The sequence below is a fragment of the Tinamus guttatus genome, unplaced genomic scaffold (assembly GCF_059628265.1).
Source record: "Tinamus guttatus ecotype Peru unplaced genomic scaffold, ASM5962826v1 Tinamus_guttatus_pri_ptg000226l, whole genome shotgun sequence".
Taxonomy (NCBI): Eukaryota; Metazoa; Chordata; class Aves; order Tinamiformes; family Tinamidae; genus Tinamus; species Tinamus guttatus.
This window is the reverse complement of record NW_028288760.1, coordinates 2,664,153-2,692,125: the sequence shown is the minus strand read 5'-3', so window position 1 is coordinate 2,692,125 and position 27,973 is coordinate 2,664,153. Positions and strand designations below refer to the sequence as shown.

Here is a 27,973-nt window from a genome sequence, read left to right as displayed (position 1 = left end):
GTACTGCAGCACTCTGCAACGCTGCAAGGTCTTTGCTTTGGCAAAAACAAGGAGCTCTCGACTGCATTGAGTGCTCAGGCCCAAACAGTAACAATTACTCATTATAAGAAGCTTTACAGTACAGACACAATAAATAGAAGATCCTTACCACTCTAACACTTCAGCAAAATCATGCTGAAAAGCAGTCTAATTAACTGAGAAAGAAAACGATCCATCAGGCAATCCAAAGCACAATGTCTCTAAACCTAACAAATGCGATAGACAACATTTTTGCCCCTTTGCAACACTGAATCATTATCTCCCCATACCACGCTGCACCAAATGCTCAGAAATTACCCAAAACACTAGGCAAATACCTGCTATTCTGTCCCTCCACTAGACAGTTGGTCAGAGAAGAGACAATAAGCAAAGCAGGGAAGTCTCCTAATATTTTTATTGTTTGTTAGGTAACTGTGGATAGTACAAAGTTTTCCTCTTAAAAAAAATTAATTACCTTCACACTTCCATAAACAGGGCTTCCCAGGGGAATCTGATGCCACAGACTTTCCACAGAAGCTATTTCCAACCACCATAAATGCTATGCAGATATTATAACAGTAAGAGAATATTCTTGTTATTATCAACATGAAATTGGTTAGCTGTGTATAAGGGTGAACACTGATCTTTTTTCTTTTTAGAAACAAAACCATCATTTATTAATCCAAACTACATCATTGCATTTACAACATTCATTGCATAAACTGGACATACAAAGTTTTGCCACCTCTGGTAAATAACAGACATACATTATACAATATATTTGCTGAATACATAAGTTCAAACAATATGGGTACAACAACTTGTTCATAATACATACTTAAACCATCGTGTTTAATAGTTACTAAGACACAGATCCATGAGCTACTTCGGGTCTCAGCACAGTTAATCTAAGTGACAAAAACACAGTTGAGAGACAGTAGCTGCTATGGAATGCAAGAAAAACTAACCTGTGATGGGGCTTATTCAGACAGCGAGAGCTCCTCACGGGCCAGCTTTTTCGGCTTAGAAATACAAATCACACATCCATCACAGCTGACCACGGGGCCAGAAAATGTCCATGCAACCCACACACAGAGGAGAGCGAGTCTCCCAAGGATAAACTTTCAACAGTCATTGCCTTACTTCTTTAGTATGGACTATAGATTTGCTATTGGAACAAAAACCCAAACAAAACCCCAAACCTAAGTGGTTCTTTAAGTGCAGTTCCAGCTGCAAGTACATCATTATTCTTAAGTCTATAACACAGGGCCAGACTTCTGGAAATGTAGAGGTAATGCTGATCTGTCAGGTTTATGCTGAATAATCCTCCATGACGTTGGTCTTAATTTTGGCAGCTGTTTAATCTACTTAAAATGTATTTCCTTGATATTAGTATTTCCATTTCATTCCTTTCTCCCTTTTTTCTCTCTCATTTTTTTTCCTAAATCAGTTTCTAACCAAAGATGGACTACAACTCGTCAGACCTGATGACGTGGAAGAGGGTGACGTTGTAAAGTATTTGGTGCCCGTTGTTCCAAGCATAGAGGGCACGATCCTTGGGGTTGTAGTCCAACATGGAGATGTGTGAGTACTTGTTCTGGAAGGGGATGTCGATGTACTCGTAGGTGGAGGCGTTGGTCTGGTAGGCGTAGTGCACCTTGGTGCCTCCCGAGTAGCCGTTGGTGACGTAGAGCGTGCCGCAGATGATGAAGGCCTCCCCGGCGCTGCGTTTCGGGTAGCTGGTGTTCCAGGTCTGCAGGCTCTGCAGCGTGTTGGGGTCCAGCTTGCTGATGACGATGTTGCCCGCGTTCTGGTTGGTGGCGTAGACGGCCCAGAGGCCGTTCTCGTCCACCATGAGGTCGATGTCCGAGTGGCCGCCCCAGGCATAGTGGTACATGTTGTTGTAGCCGGCATAATCCAGGCTGCGAGTCTTGAGAATGGTCTCTGTTTTCAAGTCAAACCTGATAATTATGTGGCTTTGGTATTTATTGAAGTAGATAGAGCCATTGTAGACCACTTGGCCGGTGCCTGACCAAGGGTGAGGGAGACGGTGAGAGGTAAAATTGTCAGTATTCATGAAATCTGCCATGGATTTATACTCGCGGACAAAGCGGTTGTTGTGGTAGCTGTCCATGTACCAGACCTAAGCGAGCGACAGAAACACATGGTGTTAGAGAGAACAGCCAAACTGTCACCTCACATTGGAAACGTGTCCCAGGTGGGTAAACCAGTGTCTCCCCAGGAGCTCGGGACCTTTTGCTGCTCCCTGGATGCACCGTGTTCCACACTGTCCTCCTAAAGGAAAACTAACATCTTCAGCTACATAGAGCCAGAATATTACATTGCTGCTGCTTTTCCTTCCTGCAAGCCCCATCATGGCAGCACTTACTAGATTATATCCTCTGCTATGCAGAACGCCATCAATTTGGCATGCAGAAGCATACGAATGCAATTGCTCATTGTCAAGGAAATTTGGGCAAAGTCCATACTGGTTTGAAAATCATACACTTTGCACCAAAAACTTAAAATCTAGGCTGCTGCAATATAAAAGACAAAGACATCAAAGTCTCAACATTAGTAGGTGGGAGAGAGAGTTGGGATGGTCATTGAAAGGCCAGTTCTCCAGGGATACTTCCTAAACTTCATAACATAAATAAATAAACAAAAGCTTTAGCCATTTAGCAACCAGTTCCAAGGTGCATCTAGAAGGTAACAGCAGGACGAAACATTTGGCTAATGTCTTAGTGCTAATTTCTTTATTGCAAAATCTGATCAAATCATCTCTGCAACAGCGCTATTTCTGGGGTCCATCAGAAGAGCAGAGCAGTCTCTGCCCATGGTGTGGGTACTGCAGTTGGCTTGATGTATTGGAAGGGTTAGCAAGGTCTGCAGGACATTGTAGGGGACGTCAGACCTGCAGAGGAACCTGTGCCAGGTTGCTCCGGTCCCTGTACCTCCACTGCGGGCTCGAGGATGGCAGCAAACGTAGCAGAAAAAGGCCGTGATGCTGCTGAGCGCAGCGCAGAAAGCGCCTGCAGCCCAGCGGGGCTTCCCCAGCCACATGCAGTGCTGGAAAACACGCTGCAGCTAATGCAAAACCTGTGTTCGAGAAGGCCAGTTTGGGAAATGAAGGGAAAAAAAAGCAGCGCTGAAAACCCATCATGTGCTGCTCCCATGTCATTACTTGGTATTAAAGGATTAAGCAACTCGGTGCATGCGTCGCAGACTGAGACACAAAGAGAAGTCCGGGAAGGAGCCGGTGCTCCCGTGTGACGCTGCAGGACGCAGGGCAGCATCCCGAGCATCCCGCTCCGTGGTTCCTCGGCAGGAACAAGAGACCTCAGGAGCCACCAAACACCTCCAGCTTGGTGACATAGCCTGGATGTGACAAACTGCCCCACTTCTGCCCATCCCCATACTCGGCCAGGCTTAAATCACCTAATCTTCTGCTTCTAGTAAAATGCAGAGCAGAGTTTTGTTAGCTCCACACGCTCCCGTGAAGCTTGAGCTACATCCCAGGGAAAACTGCTTCGTCTCTGTAATTATAAAGAGGTGCTATACTGGGAACCTTTCTCCATCGGGCCAAGTGATTAAAACTGCATTAGTTATGGGCTACGAGAGCAGCAAACGGGGCATCACAGAGCCTAGAGACATCCAGGTCTCCATCTCCAGCTTTGAAAGCAAGGATTTCAATTCTCCTCGCTGTTCTTGTCCCCTCCAACACTATCTCCAGGTGCTTCCCGAGTCTCTGGCACCGCAGCGAGCTCCATCTCCGCAGATCCTGCTCCTCTCCCGGCTTCCCACGCGCGTTCCTACGAGGCTCCGGCAAGGAAGGAGAGCTGGAGAGACAGCACCATGGACCATCTGCCCAGCTTCCACCGCCCACATTTGGGGCGAGGAAACCTCCCGGAGCGGGATCTGCACCAGCAGGCGCGAAGGGCGGCTCCTCCGGAGCATCCCGCGCACTCGCTTGGCTCTGGAAAGCCGATTTTGGGGCAAGATCTCCAAACAGACCCAACCCTGGCTGCACCTCCCTCCTCCGAGGGAGGCTGCTTCACACAGGAGGGAATTTCCACGTAGCCAAGGTCTGCAATTTCTGTTTTGTTTTTCTGCCTGCAAATTCTCAGCAAACACCCAAGATATTTTCCATTCCATCAGTCACGGGAAGCCTGGATTGATTTTCAGCCAGTTATTGGCCTCCTACCTCCCTGGGATCAAAATTGAATGGTCTGAATAGAAAAAAACACCCAAACAAAGCAAGAGAAATCTCTCGCTGGCTGCAGTCAGTTAATTCTTCACAACGACAGCGGTGGAGGAGGGAGGACAAATGGAGTCAAATGACATTAGGGGAGGCGCTGGCAGCAGAACAGCAGCGACAGAGACTTTTGCTTGGCCCCAAACCCCTTGTGCACTCACGATGGCTCCCTGGAGCCGGAAAAAATACAGACATGGAGGAGAAACTGGTCCACGTCGGGAATGTGGGGGACACAGAGCTCATGTTGATATTTTCAAGGATTTAAGGAGTCTGCAATGGCCCTAGCCATGACCCGGAGATGAAGCCGTCGCGCTCTTACCTTATTTTCTCCCTCCGGGGCGAGCGGATCCGTCATCCACGATCCGAACCTGGACCCCGAGGTTTTAATTGTGATCGGGTCACTTATCCCGGTCAGCTTGCCGCAAGCTGGAAAATAAAGAGCGCAGGGCTGGTGAGCATCCCCTCGACCAACACGGCTTTAGCCCACATCCCTCGGGATGCCCAACCTGCCCAATCCCATCACTCCAGCGAGTGGCACCAGCATTAAAACCACCCAGGCTGCTCCACTCGCTGCTTCCCCAGCCCCTCACAAGCTATGCTTTTAGCTCATTAGAGGTAATTAGGCCGAGAAAGGCCATCACATGCTTTTATTTGCTTCATTCCTCTTCCTAATGATCCTCCTTATCGCGCTGCCCCCAATAAAACAGACTTCCCTGCAAACAGCCATGCGGCTTCAATGCGGAATAGGCAACAAGAGGAGTTAGTCAGGGTCAAGCAGCCAGGTGGAGAAATTAGCTGAATAGCTCTGCTCATTTCTGCAATAACCAAGTTATTGGTGAGTGGGGGCAGCCAACATGAAGATGGACATGTCTGTTCCAGCCCTGCTGGAAACATGCATTTATTACAGGTTATAGAGAGGAAGGGGAAAAAAAGCGGGGGAAATTATGTACACTATAAATCTTTTCTCTACAAAGAACATCTCCTGGCTTCTAATAGCCACCTCCTCTGTTGCCTGTCACATTTGCATGCTTAAGAGATGCTAATGCATTTGTCACCCCTCTTCCCATCCCTCTGGAGAGCCCATCAAGCCCGCAAGAAGGGCACGGATGCAGAAGGTGCATCCAAAGGCTTTGCCCCTTGCAAGGATTGAGGGAGTGGGACCTGCTGCAGTGGGTGCTCTGGGCACCCAGGAGCTGCCGCAGGGACTCCAGCATCATCCAACCGGGAACATGATCCCGCACTAAAACAGCTCAAAGTTAAGGGTCCAATATGGAAACATGCTTAGGTGCCTCATCCCATAAAGTTCCACCCCCCGAATTTGGGGGCACATCTGCAAGGCCAGGTGTTGAAACACCAGCATTTAGCAAATGTGCACGGAAAAAGGACAGGGAAAGCGATGGAGTACGATGCAGCAGCAGGAACTGAGGAACCGTTTCATTTTAGACCCCACATGCTCCGTGCAGAGCAGGTCCTGCAGCAGCATCGCCCGGGGTCGGTGGCTCAGGGGACACTTGCACGCTCAGGGTCAGGAGGTTTTTCTCCACTCTTCTCCGAGATGCACATGGAGCTGTGCCAGCTTCTGCCAGCTCAGGAAAAGCTTCTCCTCAAATACCCTTCTTGCCAGGGGTATCCGTGGGAAGGAGATATTCCCGATATGCACCAGTGTCACTCAGCCAAGGCACCACCAAGGTTCCCTCAAATTCCCCCCATGGAGACCCAACCTTCCTCCGGTCACGGATCCGCACGCTGCCTGCTGCTATCGGAGTCCTACATTGCCCTCACTTTATCTCTTCCCTTCCATTTCCCTGGAGAGAAAGGTTATATAAAGACTCAGTGATTAAAAAAAAGAAAGAAAAAAACGAGAAAAAAAGGCCCAGCGCCAATAAGGGCAAACGGGTGCTGTCTGCAAGCAGAAAGGCTGCTTCCTGAACGCAGAGCCACGCGTATATTCACAGCAGCTCTCTCCAGCAGCGCACGGGGGCTGCTCTTATGCAGCCAAGGTGTTTTTGGTGCAATATTCCCCTAAACAGGGTTTGTGGAGATGCTGCATTTGGGGGCTGATTTTCCTTTGAGCACTATTTTTGATGATGAAATAGCCCGAGAGTTACAAGGTGCTCAGGAATGGGAAAGCTGTCCAGGACACCAGGAGAAGCCTGGAAACAGCAGCTCCCCGGGCACACACAGACAAGCTGTGACACTCCAGTTTTCCCAGCTCTCTCCAGGTCCTTGCAACTGTGACCCACCATTGCCCGTGCATCCCTATTCCCTGGAAAAATGCACAGAAAACAGCCTCTTCCTGAGTGACCCCCAGGCTGACCCACCAGCTGTGGCCAGCAGCAGCCAAGCAGCACCCTCCTGCACAGCATCCTCGCTCCAAGGAATTTTCCACCTGGAGAAGATTCTCTTCCCTTCAGCCACTTACAGCGAGAGCTCCCGGCCTCGCAGGATGCTCACACCCCGCTCCATATTTCTTCCAAAATGCAGCCCACAAGGGATGTTTGAGCAGCCCAACGCAATCAAGCGCTCAGTCCTACCCTGCTCCACGGTGCCGTGCGGGCTGGCCCTGCCCAAGGGCTTTCCCTGCAGGATCTTTCCATGAAATCCAGGCCGGAGTCCTCACTCCCTGTGCCCAGATCCTTTGCAACAGGACAGATGTTAATGGAAACGCACCCGGGACAGCAAGAGAAGGGGCAGACACGCTCACTCTTTCCTTCCCTACTGGAGAATCACAGGATTTTTTGCTGGGATTTGTGGCTTAGTCCCATAGAGCAGTTGCACATATCGGCACTGCAGGAGTCAAGGAAAGCTCATGCCACCGGCAAACATGAGCCTGGCTGTGCCAAATACGTCCTAGGGCTCAAGGGATTCATCCTCTTCCATCCCCCTGAACTTGGGAGCACTAATGGGAACCTTAAAATCCCCACACAAACAGTGATCTTTAAGAACGCAAATGGAATAACAAATTGGACGTGCTGTTATTGATTCCCCCCGCTGCACAGCTCGGCGTCGGGAAGTGCTTCCACTATCGATCCATCCACACACTCAGGACACCCAAAAGCCCAAAAAGGACCTTGTCTAAGGGAAACGCTGCTGCGCTGTGGATGTCAGCCCTGTCTGGAGGATGGGGACAGGAGAACCGGTCAGGAATTCAATATAAACATGCTATTTCTTGCTGTCCATCTCATGGTTTTGCTGCAGCTCCCTGATCCTGCTCTGGGTGCTCCTGATCTCTATTCCAAGCTCGTGAGCGAGTAGCACTTATCAGCCCAAGCATGAGAAAAGCTAAACACTAAAGAGCTAAAACACATTACCCGAAACTCCAGCACATCCTTCTGAGCAGGTAATTTGTGGCAAATAACAACAGTCAGCAAGCAGGCCCCTTGTCTCGCGCCAGCAAAGTGTCGGGAAGGTCGTTACCTGAATTTAACTCAATTAACTACCCTTTTTGCTGGTTTGCACTCCGGAGCGATAAACAACATTGGAAATTCAATCTGTGCTGCTTGCTCCAAGCAACCAAGTCAATCACCTGCGAGCAGGCAAGGCCCTCTGAGACTTGGTGTCTGATCTCGCTGGGCCCATGGGTGGCTGCAAAGCCCTGCGGCACCGAAGCTCCCTGCATGGCCAGAGAGCCCCCAGAAAAGCCTAGATAAGTCCCCAATAAACCAAAACTCCCAATAAACTAAACGCTTTGAGAAAGGGCTGCTGGAAGCCCTGCCAGTGCTTCTAGGAGAGCTGCTTGCAAGAACTTGCTGCCCTGTGGGGAGTTTCCTCTGTCTACAAGGGCTGTGTAAGGAGGTAACACCTCCTGTCTGCATCAAGCTGAGGTCCATTTTAGGAGAAAATAAGACAGGACTTCTGCACTAGCCTCTTCGCAGGACAATTCCTTGCTCTGCTGCTTTGCTCCCCTTCTTGGCCTCCTGCTGCCCAGCTCAAAAAGCCCCACAGAGGCACCAGGAGGCCAAACAGCCCCTACACCCTTCCCTGCACGTCTGGACCTGCTAATGATGCTTCTGCCCATCAGTTCCTACACATACGGGAGAGAAATGACACTCGCCCTTGCAGCACGGATGGCCTGGGGAAGGATCCTGGGTCATGCAACACCAAGAGCAGAGAATCACATTGGAACAGGGGACAAATCCAGGTTAGGAGCAGAGTCTTACCAGAAATATTGACCCAGGCTGGTCACAGCTAGAGCACCTGAGCAGCCAGGTTTCCCTTTCCCTCATTTTATAGATCACACCAGCTCCCAGCTGCAGACAATGCTGCCGATGTCACTGAGAGCAGCGTGAGCCACAGCTGCACAACAGGTCTGTGAGCTCCTAATCAACACCAAAACCATGGCTTTGCTTTGGGGAATACAAAACACTCAATGAAAGACAGATTAGACTTTCATTCACGGTCCAGGCGTCCATCCCACTGGGAGCCTGGATGCAGATGCCTCTTGCAGCCCAGCACGTGCATGCGGCTGGTGCTGGGAGAGGCCGACGGTGCAGGAGGAGACCCCACGTTTGCAGCAAGAAGGGCTTGGGGAGCCTCTTCTCCACGTCTGCCTCCCTGTGCACAGAGGGACGGGGCGGCAGGAGAACCAAGATGCTTTTGGTTAAAGAATTACCCTTGGCAAAGCTGCGATTCACCCCCCTGTCCTGCTGCTGTCCTCCCTCCCGGACACCCCCGTGTCCCTTCAAGGCTTTGGATGCAGCAAATGGCCCCACTTGCTGCAACCCCTTCCACCCCCAGGCCAAGCCTGGGGCAATTAGCACCAAATTGTAAATTAGAATTAAAGTTCTCGCGAAACCTTGCTCCACGACTGCAAGCAACAAGGGAAGCACCAGATAACTGAGGGCATGATGAGGATGCTATTAAAATGCCAGGGAAAACACCAGGTGGGAGGCTGCCTGTGGCATCGTCGAAACATCCAGAAAAAAGAAAAACTAATTCCATGGGCATGGAGAGGAGGGGAGCAGCACGTTACCTTCCCAAGACCCATAACGCCCAGAGGAGAGCTGCTCTTCCCTGCAATTTCCTGAGTGTAATTTCATATGTGCTACCAGAATAGACTGCAGAGCGGTTAATGTGTTTAGATTATCTAAATTGCTTAACAAGAAAGTCAATAACGTAAGGAGAAATTAAATCAAGCCAGGGCTTTTGCAACAAATGGTGATTTCTCACAGCTGTGGGTTGCAGGGCCCCTTATCCCCCATCCCACCAGGGTGCACTGGGGGGCATTTGCACCCTGCCTGGTGTCACAGCCCACCCCAAAACATGTCCCCCTCGCCCAGCCATGCTCTCCTGGACCTTTGCAAGCAGCAGGAGGAAAGGGAAGAGGCAACCGAGTCGCAGCCCACACACGTACTACTTAAAAAGGGCATGCAGAGGAATTGCGAGCGTGCAATTCCAGTGCATACAGTCCAGGCTGGGCAGCACGGCCCACGTAGCAAAAAAACAAGATGGGACATTGATGTATAAGCAAAAACGGGCCCCCGTGTTTGCTTTGCATAAGCGCTATTGAAAACAGGCCAGGTATTTACTGCATATCACCGTCCACTTATGCAAACGCTGCAGGAAGCCGCGTGCCCGGGTCAGGGCCCCCTCCTGCAGCCCTTATGCCATCAGTAACTTGGGTCATGCACGTAATCCTCAGCGGGACTATTCCCGAGATTACCGTTACGTGTGGCATAAAGGGATGCAGGATCAAGCCTGGCAGCGCCAGCTCGTCCCTGAGCGCCAGGCCGGGGGAGATGTCCATCTAGCATCTCTCCTCTCCAGCGGTGACGTGTTAACATTGATGGTGTTTGGCCAGTGCCACCATGTCGTTCTGAGCCTACCTAATTTTTGCATGCATGCACGAAGCCTTTCTTCAAGATTTGACACTCTGTTCTGAAGCTCTTCGTAGTCATAGGCGCCAATCTCTTCCTGGAGTTCGTTTAGAACTGACGTCAGATTCTGGACCTCCTCTTTAAACTGCAATACCAATTTTGCATCGGCTTTGTACTCTTCCAACACTGGTATCAAAGGCCTAAGTTCCTCCATTTTCGCTTTTATTGCCTGCAAGGTTAAAATAAGCTCGGTTCAGTGCTATGCGTGCAAAAATCTGCAACACTCTGCCTTGACCTGGTTGCTTCCTACGTGAGTGCAATGTACATAGCCCACAATTATTAGCATAAATATTATTTTAATTATTATTTTGGTCCAAATGATGTATTGGAAAGAACATATTAAACAGGCTGCAGAACACCAAAATATTTGGGAAAGGCCTTTATTTGTCATTTTTAGAATGCAACATCTTAGGGTTACATGCTTCAGATCACATACACAAAGAGTTCTTTTTTTTTTTCTTTCCAAAAAAATAAAATAAAATAATATATATATGCATTGACAAGGGTTTCAAACTATTCATGAAATGCATCTACAATTGCATGCAAAGGAAGATCTTGGTTGTGTGGTTCAAGGTTCCTTAGTGAGATATGGTGCTAATTTGGAAAATAATCAAAAAAATAAATGCATGGTGCAAAATGCTCTGTGGCCCTCTTTTCATGGTTACATGGGAGTGAACTGCTTCTTCAGTCACTGCAGCATTGAAAAAACTTGCTTTTAAGTTAGCCCTGTAAGCAAGAAAATGAAATACTGTTGAGGAGCTAGCTCACTAACCTGCCTTATATAGATAGCCATTCATAGACAAATACTCTTACGGAACTACAGAGAGAAATAAAAAAAAAAGAACACAAGATCCCCAAACCACTCACATTTTAATGCTGGCATTAGCAGAAACAAAATGCTGTGGCTGTTATTTAAAATGATGCCTTGGCAGCAAATTATATAAAAATTCCTTACTGTTTTTACGTATGCTATAACGAACATAAAAATCAAAGTCATTATGCAATTTATTTTGCAGAAATGCAGAGGTTTTTTTTCCCCCTAATTAAATAAAGGCCTCGTTTAAAGCCACAGTATACAGCATTTTGTTGAGGATGCTTTGCTCCAGCAGCTAATGAGCAGACATAAATATGCATGCACCTACCCGTTAATAAAGCAGGGTTAGTATAGACAGGCTACCTGGTGCTGGTGTCCGATAAATAATGTATATCCAGAACGGCACCAGATTCATAGATTTACAGGGCTGTGATATTTGACTCTCTGACTGTGGGGTGAATGGGAGCAGAATTCAACCCCCTATCCTCACATCTCTGCTTTCCATCCCCTCCTATTTACATCCCCAGCGCTTTGCAGGTGGGGAATGCATTTATGAACTTATTTACTTATTTATTTGCAATGCCCAGGGCAGGTTTCCTATCAGGAAATGGGGCAGCCTAAAACTCAGCAGAATGAAGAAAAAAAGAAGTTTGTGTTTAAATCAGAAAGACAGGCCTTAAGTCCCAACTGCTGAGCTCAAATTAGGGTCCCTCTGTAACTGGGAGTGGAGAAGTGAGGGAGGTGGAAGCAGTGGATGTTTTTATGGCTAAAAAACGGGGAGGGGGATTCTTAATCTTGGTATTTTAATATCCAGCTTAGCAGTTAAAATGTATCTGGTTTAAAAATATGATTAGTTAGGAAACAAAGGGGAAACCTTCTCCCCAAATTTCACTAGAAATTTTCCTCAATCTGTTTTTTTTTTTTGTTGTTATTAAGCCAAAATTTTACTAACTTTTAACATTTTGGATACTGCTGACAATATCTTGACTGCAATTTCGCTTGTTTTTAGCCCAGTTCTTGCAGGCTTGAGCCCTGCTTGCCATGACAGCTTCATTTAAGATGTAATTTCAAAGGCTGCTGTCTTCTCTCCCAATCTGCACGACAGCAGGACAAAACACACACAATTCATCAAAAGGGGCTGACTCTGCTCCCAAGATCATTATTCAGACCTGGGCACCGCCACGTCCCCAGGCTGCAAAGCTCACTGGGCTGAGCATGGTTGCAAAAATTGCACTTTTTTTTTTCTTTTTGCCTATTTTTGCTCATTTGCTTGGTCGGTACCGTGCGCCCTCGCTCGCCCACCTGAACCTCCACCTGCCGCTTTGCGAGCGCTTCGGAAAGCGAAAACCCACCTTAAACTGCCTCGCCAGGTGCTGCTTGTGGCTTTCCTCCACTTGCTTGAATTTTGACTCCAGGCCCCTCATCTGGTTTTCCATCTTCTCAACGTACTGCAGGTCCCTCTGAGTTCGCCTGTCCAACACCTCTATCGACTGGGACATGTTTTGCACCTGCCAAGCAAGAAACGACCGGTTTAAAAGACAACCCTTTCCCATTCCCTGCAAGGAAGCACCATCCGTGTCTCCTGGCCCCAAAATGCTGCTCTTTTCCCCACGTTTCCCCCTTTTCCTATCCATTTAGCAGAGGTACGTGCAGGAATGCCTTCAGGGAAGACGCACATTAGCATCTCCTCTTGTACCTATGGGGCCTGTACTGATTGCCAAAGTGCAAACTTCACTCCAAGTAAGTGAGACTGGCTGCAAAGACAGGGAGCAAACACTAACTAGCACGACCTGATTTTGGAGGCTGGCTGCCATCCGATTTATTAAGATATTTCCCTGGCATGCTTTCCTTTTCTAGGCTGCAAAACGTTAAAGGAAGCTCTCACTTAGGCGAGCACGTAAGCACGTATTTTAGCATGCAGCAACGGGTGCGATTTGAGGTCTCTGCGCCCAGGACGGCTGTTTTCGTGTCGCATTTTGTGCATGACGGCGCTCAGCCCACGCCTGGCGCTCCTGCCGCTCCCGCCCGCCGGCACATCCCGCCCGAGCCCGTCGGAACCGGGAGCGATGACGCCCAAAGCGGCTCGGGCAGCCGAGCGCGATGCTGAGTCAGGGCCGTGGCACGAAGGGCATCCCGCTTGGAGCATCTTCGTCTGGGCGCGAGGCAACGCGAGCCAAAACTGTCACCGCGGATGCCCCGCGGGAGCCACCTCCGCTGCACCGGGGATGCGCGAGGCCAGCGCATCCCGGAGGACGAGCCAAGGAGCCTGCTCACTCTTAGAGATGAAGACGTTGGCTCTTGAGCTATCTGAAGCGATGGAAATGGCCTTCGCTAACGCGGGGCGGCAAGGCGACTATTATGGCTACCTATTAAAAATTCATGGGCCACCTGTATTTCAAAGGGCAAGAGCGAGGAGAGGAAGCGGTTGGTACAATGTGTATGACTGCTCCGGGGTCTGCCAGCCCTGCTCAGCAAAAAGGAGGGTATTTTCAGGCCCTGCAAATCATGAGGATGCCAAGAGCAACCACCTTCCTGATGGCTTCCCAAGAGAAAAGACCTGCTCAGGGAGGCGTGAGGAAGGAGGAGGAACATGACCACGTTGGTTTGGAGAGGAAAGGAGCCATCCTGCATTCAAACCTGTCCAGCATTGCACACAGCCAGACTCCTCCTGGCCAGCAATTTACCTGGGCTGGATACGACGTTTGAAGCAGGAGAGGGGAAGTCTCTGACCAGGATGACCGCTCTGCAGTCTCTCTGGATGGATATTTTTATCCGTTTAATCCAGTCTATCCTCCTTTGAGTCATGGCATGTACATCATAGAATTGTTTGAACGTGCTGGAAGAGGAATTATTTGCAGGGATCCTACCACACTGATCTCACTTATTCCATTAATGCTTAACCCCAATGAAAGACCAAACTGCAAGCAATCACAAGAGCATTTCTGGAAGGACACAGGGACATGTGCCAGCAGCCACGTCCCTCTGGGCCTGGCTGAGGCTAAGGCAGCTCCCTATATTTTCTCTGGGATGGACGAGAGGGACAGACGGATTCACATAGGAAGTGAATCAGAGCATTGCACTCCAGCTTCTGCACTGAGTCACGCCTGGAGGAGCCTGGTTCTCCCCTGACTTCAAAGGAAGTTTGCTCCCAACATGTGCATCTCATCTGAGACCTCTAAAATTAGCTGCTGTGCTATTTCAGGGAGGCACTTTGCAAGTTCAGACTCTTGCTATTTGTTGCCCGTATTGTTTTCCACCAGATGAGCTCTTGGTGAGACATCTAAACCTCAGTCTCCTTGTAAAACTCCGTCTCCATCAAGCTCGATCTGACAGCAACACATGCTTCATCATCTGAAGATCTACTTGTTCTGCTTCATTAACATATTAAGCCCTTGATCCAGCAAAGTACATTGGCACAAGATTAGATTTCGATGAGACTGCTCACATGCTTAAAGTTAAGCATGCACATAAGCACTCTAATGAACAGAGACCTAAGCATATCGACTCCCAGATCTCCAAAGCTTCATCCATTAACTGCTGCCCTTAAGCATCAGTTAAAACGCTTTCTGCCCTGAGCTGTTTGGGACATGCACTCTCAACACAAAACCTCGTCTGCCATCAAGCTAATGGGATAGATAAACCTGTAATTGTCTCGGGAAAAAGAGTTATTTTATCATTTGAAATAGAAAATTGATACAAATGCAGCTTGCAGTTCCTGTCATCTTGCTTGATGCTGAGTTGATTCAGAATTAAACCAGAGTAACAGAGCTAATGATGACCCGAGGAAGATTTATATGGCCAGTGCCATGCTTTTAGACTTGCTCATCCTGCTTATTGATCAGTGGGGTTTTCTTTTTGCCACTTCAGAAAGAAGCTGGCTAAGCCCATCTTCGGGTTTGAGTCTGGATGAATTTTTATCATAGGAATGGCACAGCAGCTTTATGTAGCTGGACAAACGAGCTGAAGCAACAGCAGTAGATATCTCGAGGAGGTTTTTGCGGTCTGCAGGAACAACCAGCAGAGACGGCTCAACCTATTGACCTGGACACGAGCAGCATTGCATAAGGACAGCAGAAGGCAAAGCAAAGGCCGACAAGAGATGTCATCATCCTCTCTGTATGCATCTCACGGTGAACAGCAAGAGTGAACACAGAACTGTTTAAGCTGGAAGATAGCGGTAGTGAGAAAGAAACGCAAGAAAGAAACAAGAAATGGTTTACGCATCAGAGGAGGAAAAGGAGGAATCCTTTCCAGAGTAACAGGGAGCAAAAAAAAAAAAAAAAAAAAAAATCATTCCAAAGGTAAAACACAATCCTGCTATGAGCAGGATTTAGGTGATGCCTCGGTCTGGACCGGGTCCAAGACCTGTGCTCAACAGCTGACACACAAGGCTGGAAGGGCTCCGCGTGCTCCAGCCAAGGATGAGCTCAGGTCCCGGCGGAGCAGGACGTGCGGCGGGGAGCAGACCCTGCTCCTCTCACCGACCTCGGCTTGTTCCTTAAACCGTGGGGTGCCCGGGATCACCCTGCAAGCGGCACAAACCCAGGTTCCTGTTCATATGTTCTTGCCCGTGTGTTTAAGGCACACGGGGTCTTGGCAGCGTTGAGCCTCAAACCACGTTCAGCTGCCAAGGCCTCGGTGCAGCTTCTCACTGAGGATGCTCTAATTTCTTGTGTGCACATGCAGAAATGCGGCTTTGCTCCGGCTCCTAAAAGCAATGCCTTATAACCAAACACTATTACCTCTTTGACATGTTTTTCTCCTTCATTTGCTGGCAGAGAGAAATAAGGAGATGCAAGTCTGCATATTGCAAAACGAGAGTTAACCATCAGCTGGTGGAAAGGGCTTGAAATCCTTCTTGGAAGCTGGGAGTTCGCTTTTGCAGTTGCTGCATTTTCCTATGGGGATCATCATTTCAGCCTTGCTCGAGACTGGCTGTCTGGCACTAGGAGCCTCTCCTTTATTTTGGGGTTTTCATATAGGTTAGCGTAGGAGTGAGACGCAGACGGAGCAGCAAACGGGCAGCATCGCCCCAAACACCGCGCCGCCCTCGCTGCCTTCCCCGGCAGCTGCACAAGGGGGAAAAAGAAAAATCACCACGTGGCTACGTCCTCTGCACCGCTGCTATTGCGCATCTCGCACACCCAGCTCCCCTGGGCATTAGCAGAGGGCACGGGGTCAAAAACCTCCTTATTTTACACATGTGACCAGTTCTGGGAACGCTACGGCTCTCCGTGCCAGCCAGGAGGATCATTCCTGCTCCCTCTTAGACAAATGTTGTTCTGTTGAACCCACTGCTGCTACTGCTTGGAGAGATAAAAGCTTTAGTGCGATTATTTTTAGAAGCTTCTGACACGCTGAAGAACTGTTTTAGGGCTGAGTGTTTCCTGTCTCGGTTACGGTATTTATCACATAGGAAAAATAAAGAAAAAAATCAGTGTAGTGCCCCAGCTTCTGCAGAGGAGCGGGACAAAAATGATTTCATCATGCACAACACATGCCAACAGAGCATTAGGGCAGGAGGGGTAATTACATAGCAGCACAAGGGTCCACTTACATTTTAAAAAGAGGTGCACCATTTCACTTGAAAAGGCATTTCTTCAATGAAATCTATTATCTGGAAAATTTCTTGTTATCAGAAAGGCTTCCCTAATGAGATTCTTTGATCTCTCCGGACAGCAGACTATTAAAAACTAATCAAGTGGATGTCAACAGGAGAAAGAAAACCGCTAGCTGTCACTTCTCTACTATCCGACGTCGATGGCTTGTGTCATTTTATCGGACCTGTTTAACACCAGCTTGGCTGCGAGTGCAAGGGCTTGGCTCTTTTTAATTCTATCCTCGCTCATTTTTTGGAGACTCGCCCTTTGAAACCGCTTTTGCTAACGTAATGAAAAAACAGGCAAATTGCATCCTTTTTTTAATGAGATGCTCTCTGATCTCAAGCGTTTTCACTCAGCATTAGGCCGGGGCCCTTTTTGCTCCAAAATCACCCGGGGATTTTTCCTCCTGACTCCGCACACACGCACACGGGGTCTGTATTTAACCCCCTCGAAGTGAAGGCGGCCGTTACCTTTTCTAATAGTTGTCTCAGCTGTTTCGTCCTGGCGTCACGCGAGCACATCGTCTGCTGAGGTGCCACCACTGTGCATATACAACGTCCCTCGCTGTCCTGGGCAGAGCTGTACACCTGCCAGCTTTCCTCTGGGTTGGTCGGCAACACCTAATTAACACCAGGAGAGATGGGTTCAGTAAGAAGGGTCTGTTGGGAGCGAGGCCGAGTGGAAACGGAGGGAGAAAGCGGCATAAAAGTGGCAAATCCGGGAATGGCGGAATAAACAGGCTGGGAGGGGGGCGGCAAGCGGGATTCACTTGCAATGCAAAAATATGGATTGGGGACAAACGGGAGGGTCTGAAAAGGAGAGCAAGAGATGAAGCAAGGAACGTGAGCAGTGAATGAGGAGGATAACGGAGCGGGGAGGTTGCGCAGCTGAAACCGCCGGGATGCCCACGGAGCCGGCGGGAAACGTGTCCTGCGCCGCCGCTCACGCGGCTTCTCCTTGACGCTCCGAGGAGGACACAGAGCCGGAGCCGAGCGCCAGGACAGCTCCGGCGTCCCGACCGCGAGCGGAGCATCCGCAGCGCTCCCCGGGAAAACAGCTCTTCCAAGGAGACCAGTACCGGGAGTTACATCCCCCCTCTCCTCACAGCTCTCCCAGGAGAAGGGAACTTCACCACAACCTCAAACACTTCGAAGGTGCCCGGAGGACACAGCACAGCCGCCCAGACGGGAGCCCAGCAGCAAACCCAGCTGCCTCCCTCCTATCCTCATGCTCTCCAAAGCCCCCATCTTAATCCCCATTGCTCTCACAGCGCTTTGCAAAATGATTTAATCACAATTCAGCCCCCAATGGCTTTGACGGCACCACCGCGTTACCGACCAGACAGATAACGTCCTTCCTGCTGCCTCAGGTTGCTCCAACAACCTTGTCGATACCCGGGTTGATAGACATGCACTGAGACAGAGACGGCCACAGAGATAAACAGACCACTGGATTCTCCAGCAAAAACAACCGCAAAATTTGTGTCCCATCATCCCTGCTAACACGACCAGAAAAAAAAAAAATCCCATCTTCATTCACAACAGTCAGAGTCACTATATGAAATACTCTCCTTGAAACAGCAAAGCTGCAAAACATTGTTTTTTTTTTTAATAAGGTGCAAGGACGCAGCCTAGAGGCAAACAGTACTGGGTCTTCCCTGGGAAGGAAAGGAAAGCGGCTCATTTGGGAAGGAAACCTGCTTGTTTTGGAAGGAAACAGGCTCACCTGGGAAGGAAACCTGCTTGCTTTCCTCCACTGCTGCCAGAGCGGGCTCCCTGCTAGCCCCCGGCAGGACAAGGACAGCAGACATACGGCGTGACCAAAATACACGGCAACTTCTGCGCCACATTTTCCGTCCCGTTAGTGGCTGCTGACGGCAGGTGAGGGAGCGGGGCAGGTCCCCAGCAAGGTGGTCACAGGGACAACTCTGCAATCCCCCCGGGTGAGGTAAAGCGGGAGCCGGGTGCTCTCCCCTCTCTCTGCACCCCCGTGGAGATGGGGCGGATGGAGCAGCATCGCTCGAGGGGACCCGGCACTAGAGGGACCGCGCAACGAGGGACCCAGGCGTCCGGGGCGGCACCCCCCGCCCCGCGCCCCGCACTCACTCCCGTGCTGCGGTCCAAGGTGCCGCCCGTGGCCGCCGTGAGCTTGGTGGTGTTGAGCCCCACGAGGGAGGGCAGCGTCTGCGACATCCAGTTGGTGATCATGGCCATGGTGCTGAGGACCACTCCAATCTTGAGTAAAGGCACGGACATGTCTGCGGGGGAGGGCGCCGCGCACCCTTCATTCTGCACCGGGCTCCGTGCCGCTGGGGACGGGCTGAGCCCGCCCGGCCGCCGCCGCCGCCGCTCGCTGCCGGCCCATCCTCCGCCGGGGCCGCTCGCCGGGGCCGGGGGCGATGCCCGGGGCTGGGGAGGGGGCGGTTGGTGGCGGTGCCCGCCGCGGAGCTGCCGCCGCGGAGCTGCCGGAGCCGGCGGCAGCAGCAGCAGCAGCAGCAGGAGGAGGAGGAGGAGGAGGAAGGCGGGGCGGGAGGGGCGGGGCGCGGAGCCGGAGCTGGTCGGAGCGGGGGGAGAATCAGGGAAGGGAAAAATATTACGGGAAAGGTTTGGGGAAAATCGAAGGGGAGAAAATGTGGACGTCGGGGAGGGGAAATTTGGGGAAGGGGACGAGATTCGGGAAGGGAGAGGATTTACGGCGGGAGGTTATTTGCGGCGCGGGGTGAGATTTGAGGAAGAGGGAAAGATTTTGGCGGGGAGGATCTGGGAAAGAGAGGGAGAGATGTGGAAAGGGGGGAGAGATTCTGGCGGGGAGATGTGAGGAAGGGGCAAAAGATTTGGGGAGGAGGAGAGAGATTTGGGGAGGGGGGAAACGATGCGGGGAGAGAAGCGAGGAGGGGAGACGAGGCTCGGGAGAGGGGCAAAGACTTGGGAAGAGGCGGGAGGAAAAGATGGGGGGGCAGGTGGGGGGGCAGGTTTGGGGGAGGGCGGGGCGGGGGGGGCCGGGCCGGGGAGCCCCCCCCCCGTTGCGGCGCTGCGGCGCCCCCTGGTGGCTCGTGGTGGCGCCGCGGGGCGCGGGTGGCACCGGGAGCGGCGTTCCCGGCCCGTTCCCGCTTCCTTCCCACGGATAATCCCGGGCTAGGGGTGGCCCCTGGTCCCCCCCGCTCTCTTCGCCCGCCAGGCAGACCGGGTTGGCACTTGGCAAGGGCCTGATAAACCCACAAGTGTCCCCAGATCCACAACTCCGGCCAGCCTCGCGTTGGTGGCTGTAGTGCCCGTGTCGCTCTGTCCCTGTAAGCAGGGATGCCTGGAGGGGGATCAGCGCTGATCGCCGCCGGAGCGTCCGGAGTGGGGAGAAAACTGTGTCCCCACTGTATCCCCCGGCTCTCCCAGGACACAAAAGTGACAATCCCTGTGGGTTTTCCATGGGACAAGTCACCCCTCCGTGCCGTCCCTCGCAAGGGCACCCTCTGCAGGGAGGGCAATAGAGGTTGGGCGCAAGAGCTGGCGGGTGGCCTTGGCCACCGCTTCTTCCTTGCCACCCCGCACCCAGGACACTGCAGTTTGGATGCAGGGATCTGCTCCACAGGCAGCGTGGGAAGCTCGGGGCCCTGGGGAGACCAGTCCCGGCTCTGCAGGGGCTGTGCCATGAAATGCTCCAGTGCCAAGAAGGGGATTGTAGCACGTCCTCAGCTCTGGGCAAGGAGGAGCGCGGAGAGGGCGCCGGGAAGCTCCCCTGGATTGCTGGAATGAAATCACATCGTGACAGTCCACCAGGTGGAGAAAAAGAGATGCGGGAGCGTGCGAGCGCCCTGGCCGCGTCCCGCCGTCCCTCCGGCAGCGCCGCGGCTCGAGCTTCTCCCGGGCTGCGGCGTTGGAAACGCCGAGCTGAGCCGCCGGCCGTGCCCTCCGTCCGCGCTAGCTTGGCTCCATTCCAGCCGGAATAGGCTGCCGGGGCAATCTTCTGGAAGGAAACGAGTGGAAAATGCTCCTGGGTGTCTCCAAATCTGACACTGTCTGGCTTCGAACTCCAAACTCGACCTATTTGTGTTCTGCGAAACTGGCCTCACCAAGACCCAGGCACTCCCCTCTTTCTAGGCATCCTTTTGGGGCAGAATTGCACGTTTTTGACTCATGCAGTGTTCTGCTAGGAAAGGTGCTCAGCACCCGGCGGGTTCTCATGCTGTGAGGGGAGGAACAGAGTGAGGAGGCCAATGGCTTGGATGGTACAGGAGCCAAGAGAGCCCTCACAAGAACTACCCAGCGCAAAGCCTCACACCAAATGGTGAAAAAAAAAAATGATCACCTTGGAAAAAGCCACAATAGTGGAAGATTTTTTTTCTTGCTTGCATGAAAATCAAACAAGATAACCCCACGCTTCACGCAAACAGCACCGGGTTTGCTCTGGCACGGGCAGGATCAGAGCTGGTCCTTGCACCCTCACACGGAGCGCGGCTCTGGATGCTGATGTTTCCAGCAATGTCAGTCAATAACTGGTGATTTTCTAAAAGAAATCACAACATGTCGGCTTTAGTCTCTGCTTTTCTAAGCAGGTTCTTGCATTGTGCTCAGCATGGTAATAGCTGGGAACCCGATTTCATATCTGATTTCATACCATATAAAATACTTGAGTGCTACACAAATCATTTTAATGTTCATCCCGAAATTGGGCTTGAAGTAAAGTTTGTCTCTCCTATTTGTCTGCTCCAAACACATATAAAAGGGAATTAGAGCTACAGATACTTCATTATTTAAACTTATGTTCAGAGCAGGTGTAAAAACACATTCCCTTGCTTTATGCTGGATTCTTCTAGGACTCAGGAGAGAGTCATTGCCTGCTGGTGCGTGCAGGTGATTTCACTTGCCTGCCCTTCACACGCTTTGCAGCAATGAAAGGTTCTGCAGACGGGGACAGCAGGGCACAAAGAGGAACCACGGTCACAGCTAGATCAGGAGGGGACCCCGGTGCCTTTTGCAACCAGTCAGGATGCAGACGAGTCCATGCGGGAGGCCATGCATGGATTCCCATCCTGTTATACCTTATAATGTCAGCTGAGGGAGTGGATGTTATAATAAACTGCAGGAGCAAAGTCTAGGAGATTTTTTGTCCCTTTTGCTACCAGTCTTTATGAAATAGCCAAGAGTGACAGCTTTCGTGGCAGTGTTTTCTTTGCTGTCTGCATACGAGGTTGTGGCAAGGACATTAGAGACCACTTGTTCTTCTGCATCTTTCCATGCCTTTCCACACAGGGACTTCATGCATTTACTTCCTGGGCCTGGAGTGGGATGGGGATCTCTCTCCCTGGAGAACCCAGACTGGGAAAGAACTTGCCCAAAGTGGAGGCAGGCACCCGAGACATTCAGTGCTTGGGCCAAATAAAGTGCAAACGGGGAAAACTCCTTCCTACCTAATGACTCGGATCCTTACGGCTTTCCCTGGTTTTAGAACCCAAACACGGCAACTAAACAAAACCAAGACCACAAGGTAAGGAAATGAACTGAATTCCGGAAGCCTGGCATTACCTTTATCCATGCCAGAGGAAATGAGGAGAAGGACAAATCGGAGGACATCCGTATTACTCTTTTCAACTTGACAGGGTTCATTCGATGGCCTTTTTCAGGGCAAAGCAGGGTCTGACCCTTAAAGAGCAACTTTCCCTTGTAACACCTACAGCAATCTCCTTCAATAACAGTTTTGCCTAATTGGCTTATTCTACCTGTCTCCTGATTGCTTCTTTTTTTTTTTTTTTTTAATTGCAAAGGGCACTGATTTGGAGAAAGGCTCCTTCCATCCCCTGGCTTTTTCTCCTCCTGATGCCCATGCTGCATCTGTCCTGTCCCCAAGACCAGAGCTGCTTTTTTGGGTGCTACCTGGAGGCGATTACTCTGCAAACAGAGCACAAGCAACAGCAAAAGATGAAAGGTCAAGAAACAGAAGATCCCATTTACACACATCATTTTGGAGCAGGGAAGGAGGAGGAAAGAGAGGTAAAAGAAAAGAGCAGAGTCTTCCCAAACTGCTCCCAAGGGGAAAAACCCACTGATGGGGAAGGTTTGCTTTCCCTGGGATAACGCAGAGGCGCTGGCTGAGCGCTGCAAGGACCCGCGTTTGCAGACATGGCCAACGCATCCCTGCTACACGGCGGTCGTTGTCTCCCTCTCCTGGCTGGTTCAGAGAAGAAGGGAGGAAGTTTCTGCAGCTCCCGAGCCTCAGAAGCCCATGGTTTCCATAGGCAAAAGACTTCTATGGACTGCCGGGGGGCTGGCTTAAAGCACATATGCCCCTATATTGTAGCAGCATCAAACGGTGCTGTTGCAACCTGCACGCTGCTCCTCGTCAGCTTGGACATCTCAGCTGATACCCAATATCTCCAGCAAGGGAGCGTGCAGGTGGCTTTTCTCCAAAGGTCTCTTCCATGGGCCATGGAGGGGCTCAGAAGTGGCCTGTGAAGATCCTGTCCCAGAGGGCTGGAAGCAGCTCCAGGCTGAAGAGGCCCCCGAGCCCTGGGGACGTCCCTTCCTGCAGGCACGAGGTGCTGCAGGCTCCTCTGCTGGTCTGTGGGAGCCGTTTGCTAAAAAATAAACCCCCAAATGGTGCTGGGTGTCACTTTTGATACCTTCCTGGAGCTGCTGTCCTGCTGCTCATCATTCCCAAGACCCTTCCCCTTAGGGGGAATATTTTGAATGTTGCTGCCCAGCCGGGATGGGGAAGTGGGAGTCAGGACTCCTTGGCTCTGCTCCGATTTCCGAATGGGGCAAAAGCCTTGGCAAAAACGCCAAGGAAAAGCCAGGCCCACAGTTGGGAATCAGGGTTCCCAGGTGCAGGTTGGGGAGATTAAATCACAAGTTAGGGTTCCAGCCTGAAAAACAGCCAGAATCGGGATTTTTGGGTGCTCTTCCCTGTGCTGCGGTTGAGATTTGCTCGTGCTAACAGACAGCTCAGGCCTTGTGCCTCAGTTTCCCCAAGGAAACCTTCCCCTTCCAGGGGGGAAGCTCCCCTATCTGCCCATCCCACACGCTCCTAGGAGAGCCCATCTCTCCCTGGAAGCCCCTCGCATCCCTTTCCAGCGGCGCATCCCGCTCTTCCCTTCGCCGGTGAAGCACAGCAAGGCAAAGCCGACACTTATCACTCATAACCAGGAATTAGCTCCTTCTTCCACCATCGACGCAGCCTACAGCCCCCATCCATCCAATTCCCTCAGATAGTGATTAGTTTTGTATTACCTTACACGGTGATGCTAATACTGATTACAAGGACTGATAACTTGAGTAATAAACATGACCCAAGGCTGAAAATTACCTTTCTTTTTTATTGGTTAAAGCTGAAGTTAGTGAAATGAGACACAAATTGGCTTACGAGACGAGGCAGCTGCCTCCTGTTACTGGCTGCAGATTTGCAGCTTAATCCTCCTAGTTTGAGCGTGTCTCGATGCCAGGGGAGGAAGGAGCCCAGCCATCGAGCCGGGTGCTCCAGAGCCTCCTGCCGGGTTTGGTTTTGCCTCGCAGAAGCCCTGGGTGGTTAATAGCTCCCTGGCTGCATCGTTTCCCCTGTGGTTTCTGTGATTTTGGGGTCAGGGATGTCCGAGCGCTGCCAGCCCTGCTCTGCGCCCTCAAACTTTGAGGAATGCAAAGAGGTTTCTAGGAATATCGGCAAGCGCCAGGCACGGCAGGGGGACGGGACGGACAGACAGACAAGCGGACGGCATCCTGCTGCCCTCCGTGGAAAACCCGGGCTTTGCCACAGCAGCCAAACCGTGTCCTTTGGCAGCACCCTCTATTCCTGCAGCTGAGAAGCCAAGCCAGTGGAGATCCCTGGACAGGGAGACTTCCCCAGGGGAAGAAGCCACGTGTTTTGCCCCTAGATGCTCTGCACAAACCCACGCACGCAGCAGGAAAGGGGAACAGGGCACCCATCCCGATGGAGCATCCCTGCATCGCGCCCGCGTGCAAGAGGCCGCGCGGCCGGAGCATCCGGCACCTCCGAGTTTGGCCACCGACCCGCAAAGAGCCAAAGCCAGATCCAAAATGAAATGACAAGGAAGACATCGAGGTGCCAGGAGGAATCCCTGCCCGTCCCGCCAGGCTCGCTGTGCCCGGTGGAGGCACAACCACACGCTCCCTGTTTCTTCCATTCCCAGCCCATTGGCTCCGCAATGGGGGAGAGCCAGGGAAAGCTGCCCCAATTCCCAGCATCTCTGCCCCAACAGCCATCCCTGCTGCCCTGGCACGGGATCCCCGGCACGGGATGGAGACGTGGATCTGCTGGGCGGTGTCTGGGATGAAGGGCAGGTCTGGGGATCGCAGCTGGCACCCGCACTGCCGGGTGAGATGCTCAAACTCTGGAAGGGATTCGCACGCCAAACAAGTCCCCGAGCCCACTGGGAATGCCTGGGAATCGGCTACCTTCAGGCAGCAAATCCCAGGTAGACCAGGACCAGCCCAGGAATCCATCCCTGCCAAATTTCCACTCTGAAAAGCTGGGATTTCAGTTTGGGGCTTCAGTGTTGGGCCTGAGGCAGGGACCCGCTCTAGGTCCACGCACCCATGTTGGCTAACGATGCTCAGCCCCCCCAGTGCAGGGGCTGATGCGATTCCCTTCTCCCAGCCCAAATGAAAGTTGGGTGAGAAGTTTGAATGCCACGTTCCCAAAAATGCAAAGCAAGAAAAAGCAGCGGCCACCAGCCACAGTGACATCCTTTGCATGAGATGTGACAGCTCAGTGTCCTTTGGGGAGTGGGAAATAATAATAAAAAAATGCAGAAGGATGGGGGCTGAGTGGGCCAAGGAGGGCAGGCAGCAGCACCTGGGGAGGTGCATGTGACCTGCAGGCTCCTTGTGCCAGGGCCACACTCGCCAGTGGTGGCCCTGGGTGACCCAGGTGGCCACAGGGCGACAAGGGGGCTGCTGAGACCCCCGAGCTCGCCCGGGAGCCCATTCCAGCCCCGGGGGCTTGACCAGGAGCCCCTTGGGGGAGTTTGGGAGCATTCCCGGCGGCTCCCGGGCGCATGCGCACTCCGTGCGCGCTCCCCGCGCACACAATGGGCTTCCTCGCGTGCTCCCCGCGCACACAATGGGCTTCCTCACGCGCGGCTCCGCTGCCTTCCTGCCCCCCCGACCCACACATTTCCATCGCCTTCCCCATCCCCCGGATTATTTCTCCCTCCCTTCTCTTTGCAGGGCTCCGTGCAATTACGGCCGCTCTTCCTTTAGCCATTTCCTCCTGGAGGCAGCAGAAACCCTCGGAGGGTGCCAAGACAAAAGGCTCCAGCTACCGAAACTTCAGCACCAGGGCAGGGACGGGGGAGCAGCGTGAGCGGGAGAATAGGGAAAAACAATCTCCAAAACCCGTCCAGGACGAGAGCCCAGCTGCTAATTGCCTTTACACTAAGAAGCCTCCATTCCTTTCCTATTTATAGCTTCTTTTTCTTTCTTTTTTTTTGCTTCCAGGCAGCATCACAATTAACCCCACAATCTAGAGCATCCTCTTGCAATTACTTTCTTTTTTTTCTTTCCTTTCTGACCGAGGAAAAACAAAATAAAATAACCCCAAGAGGCAGCCTCCCTTCCCCCCGATATCTCTGGGAAGTCAAAGGGACTTTTGCCTCCACTTTGGAGCCACCACTCTGGGAGCCCCTTCCTTCCCCCCAGCCCCACTGCTCCCTCAGGGGCTAGAAAAGTAAAAGCAGGTGATTAAAGAAAATAAAACCTGGTATATTGGGAGAGGGGGGGATAAGATGCCCCTTTTCTCCCACCTCTGAGCAGGTCGCAGATGGAAGCAATAAGGGACCCCGAGATGCCCCCTCCCCAAAGCACAGAGCAGGGGCTCCCCTCATTGCTTCTCCCCAAATCTCAACTTTTAATCCCAAAAGGGGGAGCAGAGTCATCCCTGCATCCCCCCTCTCCATTCCCCTGGGCTCCAGTCTCCTTCTCCCGGCCCCATCCCGGGGCCGCTCCGGGGATTCGTGCCGCAAGCTGCAACCGAGCGAGGGGCCTCGGCCATCGGCGCCCCCCGTTTTCCCTCCAGATTTAACAGAAAATGGCGTTGGGGAGGAAAAAGCCGGGCGGTGATGGGGAGGAAAGGGAAGCGAGCCACCTACTTGAGTTAGTTCTGTGCCCATCAGGATGAGGAAGAAGAGGGTGAGGAGCTTGCTTGCCGCTTGCATGTCGCGCAGCCCGGTCTAGGCACCTTGCATGCAGATCGCCGCCTCTCCTGCCGCCGAGCCTCCCTGCGCCGGTCACCGAGTGCTCGCTGCCTTCCTGCTCCTTTATTCTTATTATTATTTTAATTAAAAAAAGACAACAAAGGCAAATTAAAAAAATAAAATAAAAATCAGGATGGGCGTCTCTCAGGAACCAATGCAAGAAATCTGCTTGGCAGAGCCTTCACTTTGCATATTTATTGGGATCCCAGTTTCTCTGCTCTCTGTGCTGGCTCTCTGGCAATTTCTTTTTCTTTCTTTCTTTTTTTTTTTAATGGCTCCTCTGATTGAAAGACATTTGCGGGGAGGAATTCAACGGAGCACGAAATGATTATCTCCGCTATGGCCAAAAGTTTGCCTTGAAAAGGGGGGGTGATGGGGAGAGGACAGGGATTAAAAAAAAAAAAAAAAGCAGAATGGAAGGAATTGGTGGGGCTGGCTACTAGCAGGGGACGGCTGTGGAACAGGATGTGACATCAAGCAAGGCGGGGGAAATTTAACTAAACCCGGCGGAGGGAAGAGGGGGAAAAGGCGCCCCGGGAGCGCGGGGCAGGGGGACGGATGCGGGTGCGGAGGGATGCGGAGGCGCAGGGATGCGGAGCGGGGAGGCTGCGGAGGCCGGGAAGGCGCCCGTGGCCGAGGTGGGGGCTGGTCCTCGGTGGCGGCGGGGACAGGAGCCGCTTAACCCCCTCTCTGCCCATGGCCCCCCAGGCTGTGTCTGGGAAAGGGGATGAGGAATCCTGGAGCACTGAATTCCAGCGGCTGCTTCCCTGTGAGGTGCAAATTGGGAAGGAGGGGGAGGAAGATCGGGATGAAGGGATGCAATAAGTACCCCCCACCCGGGGGTCTTTCCCAACCCAAACCCTTGTGGAAGCCCTAATGCGAACCTGAGGGCCAGGTGGAATCACCCTGGAGCACCACGGTGGGGGTCCCTGGTGCCCTCCTGCTCCTGGGGGCTTTTGGCATCACAACTGCAGCTCCAGCTCCTGCCTTCCTCCCCTCAGCTCAGAGCAGGGCTGCTGGCCCCTCATTTCTCTCCTGATCACACATTTCCAATGATTTCTAAGCCAGAAAGTTCCCCCAAGACCTCACAGATGCTACTAATCCTCTTAGTACCTGGCAGCACAGGTGGGCAGCATCATCCCCTCTCTTAGAGGTGGAAGAGGTAACACAGGAGCTCCCCTTCACTTTATTATTGTTAAATGTTTTAAT

At 51.9% G+C, this 27,973-nt stretch overlaps 1 protein-coding gene across 2 annotated transcripts; it reads right to left on the bottom strand.

Moving 5' to 3' along the window:
• Positions 1–416: 416 nt before the first annotated feature.
• On the bottom strand, positions 417–26,773 carry OLFM1 (olfactomedin 1). 2 transcript variants are annotated; one of them, XM_010220544.2, is made up of 6 exons: positions 26,660–26,773; positions 17,037–17,186; positions 12,316–12,471; positions 10,099–10,318; positions 4,593–4,699; positions 417–2,161 (listed from the first exon to the last, which is right to left on the bottom strand). In XM_010220544.2, the coding sequence occupies exons 1-6, from the start codon at positions 26,723–26,725 to the stop codon at positions 1,487–1,489; spliced, it is 1,374 nt and encodes a 457-aa protein (XP_010218846.1). In that variant the 5' UTR covers positions 26,726–26,773; the 3' UTR covers positions 417–1,486. The 2 variants fall into 2 exon arrangements, with proteins under 2 accessions (XP_010218846.1, XP_010218847.2); XM_010220545.2 differs by lacking the exon at positions 26,660–26,773 and adding an exon at positions 18,672–19,054.
• Between the last annotated feature and the right edge of the window lie 1,200 nt (positions 26,774–27,973).